Source organism: Canis lupus, chromosome 1, assembly GCF_003254725.2.
Source record: "Canis lupus dingo isolate Sandy chromosome 1, ASM325472v2, whole genome shotgun sequence".
Taxonomy (NCBI): Eukaryota; Metazoa; Chordata; class Mammalia; order Carnivora; family Canidae; genus Canis; species Canis lupus.
In genome coordinates this window covers 37074199-37091546 of record NC_064243.1, presented here as the reverse complement: position 1 = coordinate 37091546, position 17348 = coordinate 37074199, and the positions used below count along the sequence as shown (strand labels likewise).

Below are 17348 nucleotides of genomic sequence, written 5' to 3'. Positions count from 1 at the left end.
GTTAATGAGAGACACAGAGAGAAAGAGAGGCAGAAACATAGGCAGAGGGAGAAGCAGGCTCCCTGCGAGGAGCCCAATGCAGGACTCGATCCGAGGCCCTGGGATCATGCCCTGAGCTGAAGGCAGATGCTCAACTGCTAAGCCACCTAGGCATCCCTCATGACAATTTTATATACAAGGCAAAAATTACCTCTGTCTTAAAAATAGGGCCAAAGGTTAAATGACAAGCTGAGTACCACATATGTTTGAGCAGTGTCCCTCCTTAAGTAATAGGTGAAAACATATTTCTAGAATAACACCATATTTTTCATTAAAGGTGCATAGTTTTGCATATTGTTTCTAGTCACAAGATCAAGTCTAAATAAATAAACCTGTTTATTAGTAATTATACGAAAATATAATAGAGCATACATTGATTTATTTAAGGTATTACAAAGGTATGGCAACATAGCTTTTACTTGGAATTATTAATATTTAATAATATCAGGCTTTAAAATACAAATAATATCTGTCCTAGGGGAATTTAGTTGTTATTTTTACAAGGCCATTATAATAAAGAATAAATACTTCTTTTTGAATATTGGCATACAAATTTCTTTTTTTGTTGTTTAAGATTTTATTTATTTATGAGAGAGGGAGAGCATAAAGAGAGCATGCACACAAGCAGGGGCAAGGTGAGAAGAGGGCTACCACCCAGCAGGGAGCCCAATGTGGAACTTGATCCCAGGACCCTAGGATCATGACCTGAGCTGAAGGCAGACACTTAACTGAGACACCCAGGTGCCCCAGTGTACAAATTTCTATAAACTTTGGCACCATATTCTCCTCAAAGAGATTCTTTTATCCTACCAACTGTGATTTTGATTTTGTTTTTTTTTTTTTTGGTTTTTGTTTTGTTTTTTTTTTGGTTTTTGTTTTTTGTTTTTTTTATTTATGATAGTCACAGAGAGAGAGAGAGAGAGGCAGAGACATAGGCAGAGGGAGAAGTAGGCTCCATGCACCAGGAGCCCGATGTGGGACTTGATCCCGGGTCTCCAGGATGGCGCCCTGGGCCAAAGGCAGGCGCCAAACCGCTGCGCCACCCAGGGATCCCTGATTTTGATTTTGAATCTCTACTTTGTATAAGTCAATATATACAATATCAGAATATTAATTGCTCCTCAAAATTTGAAGTCTGTAAAAGTGTTCTTGGCTGTTTTTTTTCTATGGAACCAAGAGTAGAGAGTTAAATGTATGAGCTCCACCTTCTGACCAGTAGTAATCAGAAAGAAAATACCTTTTAGTTTCTACAATTTATGGAGACCATGAGATTTTAAATGATATTTTATTGGTAATGAATCTTAAATGCCTCGATATTACTTTGGAAACCAAGCAGAATAGTAATGTACAGATGCTAGTGATTTCTGAGAAAAGTCACTGGTAAAAATGTGATAAAAGTGATAAAAATGGAAAAGATCATGAGGTAAGCACTGTCTTTTTTACTTTTAGTTTCAGTGAAACTCATGCAACTGGATGAATTAGAAATTTTAATTTATGTCTTAAACATTTCCAGGTTTTAAAGTTCTTTCATGTATATTATTTCATTTAATTTTAGTATTCCCATATTATAGTATGACCCATATTTCCTTCAGTTAAGAGAACATACTGGATTACAACAAGAGTAACAATACTTTACTTTTTTAATTCTGTTCCTCACCACAGTCTGTAGGAACTCTAGATCCTTTAGCTTCCCAGTTCTCTTCTTCCCATCCTAATTTAGAGAAATCAGTCAGAGATAACTCGTATACTGACTAACACCTTTGGAGACATTGCCGCTTGTCTTCTGTTTGAGCTACTTCAGTCAGCTTCCAGTCATTTCTGAGGCCCTGACAGCAGGTGTCTGATTTCTCCTGAATTGCAGGTATAGATGGACTTGTCTTATTCAGCTTTTCCATTCTGAGCTCTCATGAGCCACAAAAGTTTTCTCAAATAGAGGAAGTGCCCCTCTGTTTCATTCTCACTGGCACAAAAGGTACACAGGGTACAGAAAAATGATGCCGTGTTTATAAAAATGCCAGCAAGGGCCTCCTGGTGGCTCAGTTGGTTAAGCGACTGGCTGACTCTTGGTATCAGCTCAGGTTGTGATCTCGGGGTCATGGAATTGAACTTGGTGCAGAATCTGCTTGGGACTCTGCCCTTCTCCCTCTCCCTCTGCCCCTCCCCTCTGCATGTGTACACATATTCTCTCTGTCTCTCTCAAATAAATAGATAAATCTTAAAAAAAAAAAAAATTTGGTAGTGAAACAGCTCTTTAATTTTACTCCCAAGGATTGCCACAAGTCCTTGAGAGCAGATGTGCAGCTAGACAGCAGCATGAACCCTAAACAGCCCCTCCCCCTTCTCAAAAACTGTTTTCAAATCAAGTTCATATACCTTATTCTACTCTTCCCTTAGTGTGAGTTCCCTTCTGAGGGGCTTTTTAGTTTATCCTGCAAAGTATCTCGTGTGGGCCCAGCTAAGCAGCTTCTTTCCATGCATGTTCATACATGCCCAAATCTAGAAAAACACAGCTTAGTGCTTAGGAATCTAGTCACTCATAATACTTCAGTTTTTGTTGTTGTTTACCAGTTGAAAAAAGTTAAATAATTTACATAAGATGCCATAGCTTTTAGAACTGACACCTCACCTAAAACCAGTACTCTTCTATATCCCTCATTGCCAAAAAGAGGGAGTCTCCATGGTATACTCCAAGAGTCAGAACTATTGTACTTTTCTTGAAGTAGAACAACAGAGTTTTCGAAAATGTCTTTTTATTAATTTATGTAGGTTTTTTAATGTATTCAGAACCACTTTTAAAATAAATCTGAGATATCAGCCCATCTTACATTCTATCAATAAATACTGTAGCATGTGCAAATGTAAATCCACTCAATGAGTTATATAGAATATATTGAGGATATTATCTCCAAATTAATGTTGTTCTCAGTCCCTCTATAATATCTGCAGTTGCATGCTAAAAGAGTCATTTGCATTTTTCCTAAATACTGAAATGAAAACAACTTCTTACAAAATAATGGTGGCTGACTGTTAATGCTCACAATTAAGAGTGAGTAGAACTAAAGACTATGAAAGTGTACTCTGGTTGAACTAAAGTAATTCAAAAGTAGTCAAAGTACAAGTAGTTAAAATACAACTTAGCTTTTATGACTTAGAATGTTAATGTCATAAAACATTTAGGAAGTGAAATTAGGATTCCCTTCTCCTCCTTTTAACGTATTTATAAATTAAAATGCATCTTTGATAGCATCTCCCTAAGATATGTTCTGTGTATTTTCTTTTTCAGTGGGCAGTACTGACCTGTGGACACTGTTTCTGTAATGAGTGCATTTCAATTATAATTGAACAGTACAGCGTGGGGTCTCACAGAAGTTCCATTAAGTGTGCCATCTGCCGCCAGACCACATCTCACAAAGAAATCTCATATGTCTTCACCTCAGAGAAAGCCAGCCAGGAAGAAGACATCCCTGTGAAGGTAAAGTAGGTTAAAAACATGCGGAAACATAGAGCAGTGTAATAGAAATCAGCGTTTGGCAGTGAGAGCATCAAAATCAGAGCAAGGCTGGCACAGTAAGTATAGAAACTACTGTTTCTATCTGTAAGAACACTGCCTGAAATCCTCAGCTTTACCATCTACACTGTCTGTGGGAGGAACACAAAAATGCTTTTTCAAACGTGGCTGGCCGTAGGTCCACTGTGGCAGAAAGTAACGTCTTAGAATTTCAGTTCCCTATCCATCATCTTTGATAGTATTTCTGTCCACTACAAATAGAGCTCTGGTTAAATTAGAGATTTACTTAAAGAGGGGTTCTTCCTCATCCTCTCATTTGCCCTAGATAGCAGGGAAAAGGAATGAACCCAGCCTCATTCGAGGAAAAAATAGAGTGCTTAGGAAGTTAATGTACTTAGGAGGTAGTGTACTTTTAAATGACATGATTTGGTATCTCATGGTATAGCCAAAACATGGCCCTATTTTCCTAATTTTTTCCTGTGCTTCATTCAGAATTCTAAGAAAATTACTAGAAATCCATGGCAACCTGGGTGTCTCAGTGGTTTACGCCAGGGCGTGATCCTGGAGACCTGGGATCAAGTCCCACCCACATCGGGCTCCCTGCATGGAGCCTGCTTCTCCCTCTGCCTTTGTCTCTTTCTCTGTGTCTCTCATGAATAAATAGATAAAATCTTTAAAAAAATTTTTTTTGAAATCCAAACAGGATCTCTAATTGGACTTTCTATCTAAGGGGCATTTATGTAATGAAAAACTTTCTCACGACTTTTTTGTTCTTTGCTTACCTTAAACATGCTTTTTTTTTATTCCTAACCAAATTTATTTTTTTTTATTTTATTTATTTATGATAGTCACAGAGAGAGAGAGAGAGAGGCAGAGACACAGGCAGAGGGAGAAGCAGGCTCCATGCACCGGGAGCCAGAGAGAGAGAGAGAGAGAGAGAGAGAGAGGCAGAGACACAGGCAGAGGGAGAAGCAGGCTCCATGCACCGGGAGCCCTATGTGGGATTCGATCCCGGGTCTCCAGGATCGCACCCTGGGCCAAAGGCAGGCGCCAAACCGCTGCGCCACCCAGGGATCCCCCTAACCAAATTTAGACAAAGGACAAATCAATATATGATTGTAGTAGGAAATATAGGCCTGAGAATTAAAAATCCTTTATTTTTAAAGATTGTATTTTTTGAGGAAAATGAACTGCAATTTGAAACTCTCAAGAGTTAGGGCTCCCCCTCCTGACAAAAGTGTGGTTAAATTAAAGTATGTCTAATTGCTGTTTATTCCTACCATTTTTGAGTAAAACCTGAAGGTATCAATGATATTAATATTACTCTCTAGTGTGTTGAGATAACCAGAATCCCAAAGTTGGAATGAATTTCACTGATTTATTCATTCATTCATTCCATACCTATTTATTGGATACATAGTGTGTGCCAGGCAGTGTGCTGGGCCTCACAGACACAGCATACACTCCTGAATAAAACAGACACGATCGCTGTCCTTGTGGATTTTACAGTTTGGTAATGGGGTGGTGGGTGGGGGACAGAATTTGAGTTGGAGTAGGAGCACAGACAATACACAAATAATTTACATATAATTGTGATAAGCCCTACAAAAGAAAATCAGACCTGGCTTCTCTGAGGGAATGACAGTTAAGTAGATGTCTAAAGGATGAATGAATTAACCAGGCTGGGAAAAAGAGAAAAATGGTCCTGTGTGGAGGAGCCTGCCAGACAGAAACAAACAAAAAACAATACATAGAAGTACCTGAGACAAGAAGTCACACAGTGGAATTCAGTGGCTGCAGTGTAGAAGGCACAAAGGACAAGTGAATGAAATGAGTCCGGAAACCACAGAGAGACCAGATGCTTAAGGGCCACTGAAGACTGAAGAATTTTCTTTCCATATAAACAGAAAGGCATTACATGTTATATGCAGAGAAGTACCATGATCGGATTTGAATCTTTAAAAGGTCCCTTTTGTGCAGTGTGGCAATTAGATTAGTAGGAGTAGAAAAAAATAGAAAAACTTAGGAGAGACCAGATCAAGAGGCTACAGCAATAGTGATGGTGGCTTTGATGAGGTCAGGGGTAGTGGAGATAGAAAGAAATGGATATAGTCATGAGATATTTGAAGTAAAGTTGATTAGTAAGATAGAATGCTGGAGGGATTGATAGAGATTTAGTAGGGGACCCTCTGGGTTCTGATGTGAAAATTCAGTTGGATAATAGTACAGTTACTGATACAAGGTATTTGGAAGAGGAGTGCATCTGTGTTTGAAATCTCTAAAACATCCAAATAGAACTGTATAGCAGAGTTTTGCTATGTGGAACAAGAGATAGAAAATTCAGAGTTACTGGCTTAATGATGTATGAAGCCATGAGAGAGAAAGTAGAGATCTCACTGAAGTCAAATAAGGAGAGATTGGGTTACTGAGCAAATAAGCTATAAGAGTAAGTGTCCTTGTCAGAGGCTGGGCTCTCTTATCCTTTCAGAAAGGACAGGTATTTAGTATTCCAGATGTGACTGCAGAAGCAAGTGACCCAAGTGAGGTGGAAGAAATAATGTGATAGAAGATGAAGTGGTGGGATCCCTGGGTGGTGCAGTGGTTTGGCGCCTGCCTTTGGCCCAGGGCGCGATCCTGGAGACCCGGGATCGAATCCCACATCGGGCTCCCGGTGCATGGAGCCTGCTTCTCCCTCTGCCTATGTCTCTGCCCCTCTCTCTCTCTCTCTCTCTCTCTCTCTCTCTGTGACTATCATAAATAAATAAAAATTAAAAAAAAAAGATGAAGTGGTAAGACTTAAATGTTGAAGGAGTTGTTCAAGTGGACAATGTATCATATCTAGAGTTAAGGTATAGAGTTAGTCACCAAGATTATTCCATGAATGAAAGGTAGTATTCAAAAAAAATAATAATAAATTTTTAAAAATTAAAAAAAAAAAAAAGAAAGGTAGTGTTCAGTAAATGATGACAGCAACAGGTAGAGTTAGGGAAAAACCGGGTTTCATGAAGCCCAGAAGAATGGAAATTTTTTAAAAAATGAGAAATAATTATCTGAAACCTCCATGAGGGACCAGAGGATACCCATACTCATAATGCAAGGAATATGAAAGAGTGAATTCCTCCATCCAGAGGCCTGCTGAGAAAGTGGTGTGCTCAAAGGACAGCCAGGTTCTAATTAAAGCAAGGAAATAGAACACATTATTTCCACCAAAGGTTAAAAGTGTAAAAAAGTTTGTTGGCCATAAAGCACTAGTTCCTGGGGAACCACCAGAGTTTGGGAGAGAGAGAAGAATGGGAGGTGGGAACTGCATAGCAGTGTGGGAATAACACAACTGTTGTGATCAAGTGATGAGAGGGTCATGACTTCAAGGAGTCGTGTAGTCCTGCTCCCTCTGGGAATCCCCTGGATAAATGTGTATTTTTAAATCAAATGCCCAAGAGTTGCTAAGTGAAGAGGAAGGTGGTCTGTGGTGCAATCCGCTGACCAGCCCTAATGAGGCATTTGATGGTCAGACTCAATCTTCCTCCCCACCCAAAGAACTGCTCTCCTGCCAGATTCCCTCTCCCTTTTTTCCCTAATTCTGCACTTTCCCCCTCCTTCTCTTAAAAATAGTCTTTCTAAGCCCTTCTTTCTCTTCTGCTGTCTTTTCCTTTAGCCTCAAGCATCCCAAGGGCCACTGATGGCATCCGTGGCTAAGAAGGGCTGCTGACCCTTAGATAAAAGCATTCATAACAGCGCAAGGAACGAGTGAGAAAGAACTGCTGCGTCAGGCTTCATGCCATGAGGTTTAGGAAGTGATTGCTCTAGCTACCAGTAAACAGCACAGCCTCTATGAAACTGAGTCATGGAGCCCATCAAACCCAAACACCTGTTCATTTAATGGCACTTTTTCTAGACACACAGGAGAGAGATCAGGATGGTTACACTCACTGTCCTGTTGGGACAGGAATATCAGTGTACAAATACTGTTACGCTCTGACTTCTTCCTGTCTTTCCTACATTCTGATGAGCACATACATGAATTAATCAAAGCATCTTATAAAAAGTTACAAGATTACAGAGTCTACTAAACTTAATTTTTCTATTGTCATAGATGCATGTATATTTGTATTTCCTTTTTATTAAACATGACTGAATATTGTACCCACTATACTTGTAAGTTTCATCTTTCACATCCTCACATTGCTTCTTCTTGCCATATTTACTTTTGCTTCTCCCTGCCTTTACTGTCCCCGTTTGTGCCTGCCACTTCTGCCTTCTGCTGCCTGTCCCCTTTTCTGACGTCTGTCACATTTCTGTCTTGTCTGCCACCTCCTCTTTGAAGCATCTGCCTGTTGTTTTCTCAGACCCTCACTGCATCTGAAACTACCCTACTGAATAGTCATATCATGTATTGTGAAGTTGAGAGAGTAATCATTTGTAAAATAAAGGTGACTCTGTATGAATAATTAAAGCATTACTTTGAAATTATATAAATATTAGTTCAAATTTTTACTAACCCTAGGGACTTGTTCTTTTATGTTGATTATCAAATCTCTGGCCTTTATTAAACAATAATGAAAAGTAATTAATTTCATTGAAGTTTTTGTATTATCAGAAATGTTTATTTCACTTAGTATTACTGTCAAGATTCTCAGGAGAGACAATATATCACACATAGTGGTTAATTATCTAGCTGGTCTTGGATAAAAGATATTTGGAAAACATAAAAATAATATTTAATAATATAAGACATTTTTTTTCCTACTGGTATTTCACAATATAAGGAATCTTATTGATGAACCATAGAATATTGGTCAGATAAACTGAATATTGAGATGACAATGTTCCCTTTAGTGGATACATGTAAGTTAAAGACTGTATCTACCCTAATGTCTGTGTGACAGTATTCCTAAATGACCCTTGGAACCTACTGGGCATTTCACAAAGTAAACAAAATTCCCCTTGCAAGTTCTGACAACTGCCAGGCGTTTTGGATGGTGAAGTAGGCTTCCTGGCAGAACATATGCCCCACGTGGCATGTTCCCTGTGTTCTAAGTTTGGATAGGTTTCATACAAAGCATTTTTGTCAGTGGAAACCCTGACCCTATGACGGCCATGGCTCTTTATGTCATATGAAGTTTCTATCCAGGAGAAAATATGCTACGTGGGTATAGCCACAGAAAACAGCAGCCTTCCCACCCATCCTACACATGTGCACTACTGCTTCATCTTCTCAAATGTTTGAGTGTCTAATAACTGGCCTACTTCCTAAAATAAAGATTTTTATCAGGCCCCGTTCCCATTTAAATTTTAACTCATTAGACCTGGGATCTGGCCCAGGAATCTGCATTTTTAACAAATAAAACTATTGTTAACAGAGCTGTCTTAACACAGCCTCTTTGTGAAGGGACAAAAAAAAAAAGAACTATATTTCTACACTCAAACTCCCCAAGATTTTTAGAAATACCATGTGTCAAATCGTATGTGTAGCTACCTGCTATTTCTCTTCTTTTTTGAGTTTTTGTTCATTTATTCAAGGGTGACTTGTTAAGTCTCTCTTGTACTTTCTAAATATAATCAAACATCTGGATGGAAAAAAACTGATTCCAAAATTCTGACTGAGCCTGAAATAATTTGGTGAATATAATCCACAAACAATTATATTTAAATATACTTATCTAAATATTTTTACATAAGATACTTGTATATGAACATTAACTGGTAATTTTAGAATGCAATTGTATGTTTTTGTTAGAAAATGTTATGACTAAGTATAATTATAATCACAAAAAACAATTTCTGTTCACTGGCCAAGTTAGCACTTTATAATTCTGAACTGTTAAGGAGTCTGGTATGGAAGTTAGCAATGGCTTACAAAAATCAAACACCCAAAAAAAAAAAAAAAAAAACAAAAAAAAACAAAACTAACACCCAGTAGATACTTGTAATATGTAAACTATCTTTTTGAAATTACTGTTCTGAAAAACTTATATTTGCAGGGTGTAAACTACCATTACAATATGGAAAGGACATTGTACATGAAGTGAGAACTTGTTTTATGCACTATATCCCCAGCATCTAGAACAATGCCTGGTTTATAACAGGTACTCAGTTAAGTAGTGGATATCTGGATAGATGGATGGATAATGGTGGATGGACGGATAAACAGATAAGCAGTTAAATAATATCCCTAAAAGCCTTTGGGTGCCAATAAAATTTTTAACCTTTTTTTTTTTCTACAGTTGCTAACCTATCTCTTTTGAAATCATTATGCAAATGTTTAAAGGGACAGAATAATATTTTTAGGACCTAGTGCACTTGTAAGATTTCCCACCGCACATGTGGCATCCATTGCACTTCATTCAAGTAACATGTGAATGCTTGAAGAACCCAGGACTTGCCCCAGGCATTAGCTTGAGAAGTGTTCCTACTTCATGAGACCAATCATACAAGCTATATAACTGCACTAAATTGTATCTGTCACTACCAATATGGGTTTTTAGCATGGTGAACAGGTGCAAACAGAAATAAAACAATGTTAACTGATCTTACTCAGCAGAAACTACTATGGATAGCACAGTCACATTCAAAGAGTTAGCTGTCTTTCAAAAAGAAAAGTCCAGAATAAAAGTAACAAAAGTCAGGTAATACCAAGACAGAAATGATTTTATACTGAACATTCATGTTATTTGCAAATTACAAGCCTACCATGAAAACCTAAAGAAAAAATCGATGATCTGTCACCATGTAATATTTGATCATGTTACTGATTAGAGAACATAGTCCTTTTTTGAGGTGGGGCAGTGACTAAGTTGTATAAATTTATCTTCTTTACAGGATGTTTTTTAGTCAGATAAGATATTCAAAAAAATCTCTAATCTCAAGACCTTTGTAGTATGTTTTACTGATTGCAAAAATCAATCCATATAATAACTGGAAGTTTAAAATAAAATCTGTGCTCTGTTTCAGATGTAATTGCCTTACCTCCCACAAAGCTGAAACTCCTCATCTGTGGTAGATAGATAGCTCAGATTAGGCATCCATTTGACCCTAGCGCAGTAAGAGACACAGCAGGTATGCAGCATTAGAGCACTGTCAGAATTCAGAGGGTCAGTTTGTTTGCCATAAACACAGTGCTGATTGTATTGTGGAGGTGACAAGGTAAAAAGGTCCCAGAATTACAGGCCTCCTGCCCATCCCCCTGAACCTCTTGTCCATCTGTAAGAAATAAGGGTAGACAAGAAGTATTTCATTTTTTAGCAGCAATAATTTACACAGAAGAACAAATTCAGAATAAAATGGAATGGCACACAATGAAAAGAAATGCTGTCCTTCATTCTCCCTTATTTGCCTTGCCACTGTGATCAGTTTCTATTTTTAGTTAGAAAGATCACCTATATGACTTTCAATAATATACATAGGTTTTGTTTCTTAAAGTATTAGCTGTAGACAGTGTCTGTTATCTCCTCACTTCAAAACAAGAGGACATTAGTGCATCTTTCAATCTATTCCTCTTTCAATCTTTCTTTGCTCTTCCACATCCTAACTTCTGTTACAGGATCATTTTTATAACATGATGTTTATATAGCATTCACATCTTATTACCTAATTATAAATGTCTTTCATATCTACAGAAAGTCACTAAAATAGTGAACAGTATTATACACTGTAGAACAGAGTGGTGATTGAAGTCATTTGGAAAGGAATATAATTCTAATCTTGCAGATTTAAACCTTGCTTTTTGAAAAACTTTACAAGCACCTCAGTCTAATGGCCCTTCTAACTTTTTTATAGAAAACTTACTTAACTGTCTATGTCAACTTTATCTGGCACCAATATCCATGTAATGCTCATTGTAATATTTTTTTCACTGTGCTGTACTACTTCAAGAAATTTTAGCATGAGTATGAATGGCAGATTTCAGAAAACGACTTCATTTTGATTTCACTTTAAACTGATAAGTAGCTTACAGCCCCATGATTTGAAACATTTCACATGTACTAGTATTTATGTATTTCACATATACGGACTATATATAATACACGTAAAATCTCTAAAGATACGGCCTGCATGTTGACCTAAAGTAGTCTCTAAACAATATTCTCTCTAATATTCAGTGAAAAATAAGACTACATTCCTCATCTCTACTGTTTGACTCATTTTCCTGATGTTCTTCAAGACCCAGCAGCCACTTTAGCTCTTAATTCTACCAGTGGAGCAAAGCATAACGAGAATCCATTGATACTGCGGAGAAAAAGTGAGAGAAGTAGACAGATTAACTAAAAGAGAAAATAGAAGGGCTCCACGAAAAAAGACTGGTGACAAAGGGCTATAATACAAAGCAACGATACCTGGTGCTATGACTGAAAAGTCATAGAGTACTAGTTTTATTTATATAAATCAAATGCAAGTAGCACTTCGCTGCTATGGTAGGGAGATGTCAGATCTGTTCCCCTTCCTTTCCTGCCTTCCCTAAACAAGGATTCTCAGCAATAGGAAATAGTTATGAAGGGAGTGGAGTGAAGCCAACAACTGTGTATCTTCTACACCATACTCAAAGATTTTACCTATTCTCTCTTGCCCCAATAATAAGACTTCAGGGATTGAAAAGCAGTACCTTACTCTACGAACAACCTGGTAAGATATTGAGTCCCATTATGGAGGGGAAGCATTTATCAAAGTCTAAATCAATACTACTTGATTGCTTTATTATTAGAATTCTTCTACTGAATATATGACAAAGAAATAAAAGTGAGTTTTCCATCCTTTTAACACATTTAACACTCTTAGAGTAGATAAGAGGCTGCATGACATTTCTGATCTTTAGTTATGAAGCTAGACAACCTCTAGGCCAGACTTCACAAGAAATATTCTTTGTTGGCCTTTGGTGCTAATGGGTATCTGCTATTTTTTGTTGCCTTGACTTCTGCCCAAAAGCCTAGAGCTTTTAACTTTGCGGTTAATTTTCCACCAAGTAGAAAAACCACCTGTATATGTAGCTTGTTTGGTTTTGTTGATTAAATTACAGGCAAGGGAACAAAGATTTTTATAAAGAATATTTTATGATTCCTTTGCTATAAAGAAGGACAATCCCATCCGTATTCTTCATTAATGATATAATACTCTTCACTGCTTATCTCATGAGTGGAACACCAGAAGTACTGACTTGATCACAAAGGCAGGGTTGGTGGAACAGAGATTCAAAGAAGGGGTGGAAACAATGAAAGGAACAAGAGTTTCAGAAGAGGACAAAGGTGCTTATAATTAAATACAACTTTATCAATCTAATATATTAAGTGATCCAGCATTTTTGTGGGATGTCCATTCCCATGCACCCTGCTAGCAAATACATATCATTCCAGCTTAACTTTGTATGTTTACTGATATAGCTAAAAAATAAGCCAAGTTGGACTCGGGCTATCAGGTTACCTTTCTGGAGAATATTCATACTTTGTTACTTTGTTAACACCTTGCATAGGGATAGATTCCTGTGCACAGTTCCTCATCCTAATCTCTTTTGTGCCTCCTTCTGTGATCTCCTCTAGCCTTGCCTGTATATAACCCATCCCTTCATGTTTTAACCTTTTTTTTTTTTTTTTTTTTTTTTTGACAAACTGAACATTTAGTATGTGGCCATATTGAATAATCTTCTGAAAAACGGAGTTGAGCCAAACTTCATTTATGCATTTGAGATAGAAACATTAAAAAAGAGCAGTAGAATATGTATAGTACTCATTAAGATGATATAATAAAACATTCATTTAAATTGCATCTAGGTCAAATCAGCAGTATAAACCATCTTTTTCGTTTTTCTCCATATTCTGTAACATGCATTAGACTATATGTTTTGGGGAGTAGGAGGAGGGTATATATTTTGATCTTTGTATATCCAGTGCCTAATATAGTTCTTGGCATTTTTGTTGAATAAGTAAATGATTTGGATAATCAAATACGAACTTACTTGAAATGTTGAAGGGACTTGAGTGATAAGGAAAATAACAGAAGAAAGTTTGCCCTATCTTTTTGTTCACTTTCATTGATTCTGTTATAAAACCAACCATAGTCTTTTCAGTATTATCTTGGGACTCCTTTTTCATTTGGAAATAAAAATCACAAGCAAGGAAGAGAAAAGAAGTCCATGAATAAGGGCATAGAGTGGTGGGAATCTAGGTTTCTGAAGATTGAAGATAAGATAAAAGCCCACTGGGTTTGGGCACCTGGGTGGCTCAGTTGGCTAAGTGTCTGACTTGATTTCAGCTCAGGGTTGTGAAATTGAGCCCCACATCAGGCTCTAGTCTGAGCATGGAGTCCACTTGGGATCCTCTCTCCTTCTCCCTCTGCCTCTTCACACCTGCCCCCACAAAAGCCACTAGGTTTGCTGACTTTATTAACCTCTCCTGTAGCTCCTAATTGTTTGGTTAAAAAAAAAAGATTAGTGTTTATCAACCCATATATAATGAAATGGTACCACCCTCCAATTCACAGAAGAATTCTAAATGGCTAATTAATGATACTCAAGTTCACTGTCAGGAAAATATAGACTAAATGAAAATTTAGTTCCTCCTTTCACCTATCAGACTGGCAAAAAATTAAATTTTAACAAATGTGCAAAGAAGCAGACATTTTTAACCATTGGTAGTTAAAATTTCCAGCATTTTTAGATGGCAATTTGACCCACCAAAATCCACCAGGATCCAAGTATCTTAATAAATTTTTTGAGTCCAAGTATCTTAATAAATTTTTTGAGTCTTTTGGAATTGGCCATCAATTCCACTTTAACGTGCCTATCCAACAAAAATATTTTCACATATGGCTTTGTATCCAAAGCTATAAGTATCACTAAAGTCTGGTTTATAATAGCAAAAAAGAATGCAAGAGTCTAAGTGTATATTAATAAATAAATATAAAGATCCTCTATGAATAGATTGTTAAGATACAATGTTAAATGAAAAGACCATTTTATAAAACAAGTTTACAAATATTTGTGGAGTACATATGCATTTTTATGTAGGCTTCTAAAATGCCTAAGGAGGTGTAACAGAATAAATGCCAATTCTTAGTGCTGTTTTGAGAAGGTAGGGCTTTAAAAAAGTATTTAACTTCTTTAATTCTTATATTTCTGTTAGCTTAGTTGTCCAATAAGCATATTTTGATTTTATGTAATTTTTTTAAGTTATCCAAAATGTGCTTGTGATAGATGTGGTAAATCAAAGAGAAACCAGATCCTATTTAACTTCTATTCAGTTTTTCTCCTATAGCTTACTGCCTTTCTATGGTAACTTTTTAGATCAGTAATCCTTAACTGTGCATAGCATTTTCTTTTCATTTAGTAGCAAATTAGGAATCATTATTAAAATAAACTCAACAGGGCAGCCCAGGTGGCTCAGCGGTTTAGTGCCGCCTTCAGCCCAGGGTGTGATCCTGGAGACCTGGGATCGAGTCCCATGTCAGGCTCCCCTCATGGAGCCTACTTCTCCCTCTCTCCCTCTGCCTGTGTCTTGCCCCCCTCTCTCTCTCTCTCTCTCTCTCTCTCTCATAAATAAATAAATAAATAAATAAATAAATAAATAAATAAATAAAATCTTTTTAAAAATAAATAAACTCAACAGGGGCATCTGGGTGGCACAGTCGGTTGAATATCCAACTCTTGATTTTGGCTCACGTTGTTATCTCCAGATCATGAGATCGAGGCCCACATAAGTGCTCTGTGTTCAGAGTCTGCTTAAGACTCTCTCTCTCTCCTTCTCCCTCTGCCCTCCACACTCAATGTGTGCATGTGTGCTCTCTCTCTCTCTCTCTCAAGCAAATAAATCTTTAAAAAATAAACTCAACATATCCTCTTGCAACTGGAAGCAACATTTTTAATGACAATTTATGATCATTTAAATGGCTTCAAATAGTCTAAAATAGGAAATCTTTTGTCTTGAAAGAAACTATTTAAACATATTGACCTAACAGGATTTTGCATGTATTGGATTCGTTTTTTAAAATTATGCAGGGCATGCAAGTCAGTATACATGGGCTACCCATCAAGAATTCTATGCATTTTTCTCTTCTCAGTAGCCACTTCCATCCATGTGGAAGAAAAGAGTGTTAAAGTAGCCTCACTCCCATGTACCTTTCTGCCAAGCAGAGCTTTAGATTTCTAGGCTTCCTTATTATTCGTTCACAGTGAAAGTAACTGAACTAGGACCAAATGGTTCCAGGCTGTGATATTTGCAAGGGCTTATTGAGAGCTACCACTGAACTGTCCAGACTTTGATAAAAGGGAATGTTCTGGTCTTTTCCTTCACAGAGTTAGCACTCTAATTTGGAATGTTGTTTATTAAAGATTATTAGGTTTTCTTTTGAACTTTTCATAAGAAGCAACTTAATAAATGGAAGGTTTTATAGTTATGGTATTTCATTTGAAAATATTTTTGAGGGGCGCCTTGGTGACTCTTGGTTAAGTGTCTGCCTTTAGCTCAGGTCATGACCCTGGAGTCCAGGAATCAAACCTGGCATTGGGCTCCCTGCTCAGCAGAGAGTGTGCTTCTCCCTCTGCCCTTTCCCCCTGCTTGTGCTCTCTTTCTCTCATTCTCTCTCTCTCAAATAAAATCTTTTAAAAAAAAAATATTTTTGAAATGAGACTTTGTGAGGGATACGTATGTTTCTATCTAAACTCATTAACAATACTTCATGCTGATTTCCTGCTTTCTCTTATTTGATATAATTTTGCTCTTTTTTAAGACGATTTTTAGACTGAAACAGATCCTTTATATTTTTTAACCTTGCACGTATAATTAGCAGTCTGCATACCAGAGAATTATATAATTATGTAGACTTAGGATTTTAGTATTACAATTTTAAAACTTCTTCCATAATTCTCTCTTGCTAACTAAAAGTTGCATTGCCTTTCTTTCTTGTTTCATTTATACATTTTGCCTCTGAGTGTCTCTGTAAAAGTGCTAAAAGTCCCATACCCTTAATATCTTCATGTCTTGCCATCTCCCAGAGCATTCCAGGAGGAAAATTTTCTCAGAAGGCTATGAAAACATTTGCTCATTTCCTCATTTTTTTATTTCTTCATTTTTTTCCTTTTCATACTTTAATGATGGAAATGGTTATGGAAAATGTAAAACCCACCTGTGTGTGTTTATTTAGCTTTATAGAAATCTGCTGCTATCCAAGTAGATGTTATTTGTACCTCTGTCACTGTCCTTTGTAATTCCCTACAAGAAAAGATCCTTCCTGAGTTGGATCCTTCACAGTTTGCTTACATTAGAATTCTGATTCATTATATTCTTAAGATTTCTAATGCCATATAATATCTGAAGTGAGGAGTGCTTTTAATATATAAATTCTGCTGATCTAAAATAATAAAATCTTCTAACTACAAATCCTACCTACTTTAACCTAAAAATCTTCTCTTTATGGTCGTATATCACTATATGACTTTCTGGTATGTTTCAGAAGCAGTTTTCCCTAGATTTAAGTTCTATAGCTTCTAGCTAAAGAAAATTTCCAGCAAATACAAAATAAAGAAGAGTGAACACATAGAACCCGATAGTTTGTTTTGATGTACATGTAGTTTTGGTAATAAAAGTGTTTTATATTGGTTTTCCTTTTCATTGTAAACTAGATTTATTTGGTAGTGATGTGTTTTCTTGTTTATGTCCAAAGGGCAGCCATTCTACAAAAGTGGAAGCTGTGGTCAGAACTCTGATGAGAATCCAACTTAGAGACCCAGGGGCTAAAGCACTCGTCTTCTCAACGGTATAATCAACATTTTCATTCTGAGTCTTACCTCAGACTGGCTTTCTGTCAGCTCATATCTGAG

General features: G+C 36.9%; 1 protein-coding gene and 1 long non-coding RNA gene across 6 annotated transcripts in view; one reads left to right on the top strand and one right to left on the bottom strand.

Annotated features, from left to right (window-relative positions):
* Positions 1–10753, bottom strand: part of LOC112644258 (uncharacterized) — a 51532-nt gene extending 40779 nt beyond the window's left edge. For all 3 annotated transcript variants that reach the window (XR_003126258.3, XR_003126259.3, XR_004810220.2), the window contains exons 1-2: positions 10514–10753; positions 3337–3503 (exon numbers count right to left, since the gene is read on the bottom strand). This is a non-coding gene — a long non-coding RNA (uncharacterized LOC112644258). The remainder of the gene's footprint in view (positions 1–3336; positions 3504–10513) is intronic.
* The window catches only part of SHPRH (SNF2 histone linker PHD RING helicase), a 94469-nt gene that overhangs the window by 66850 nt on the left and 10271 nt on the right, over positions 1–17348 (top strand). For all 3 annotated transcript variants that reach the window (XM_025422497.3, XM_025422498.3, XM_025422499.3), the window contains exons 25-26: positions 3323–3511; positions 17192–17284. In XM_025422497.3, coding sequence (XP_025278282.1) covers positions 3323–3511; positions 17192–17284 — 282 coding nt within the window. The remainder of the gene's footprint in view (positions 1–3322; positions 3512–17191; positions 17285–17348) is intronic.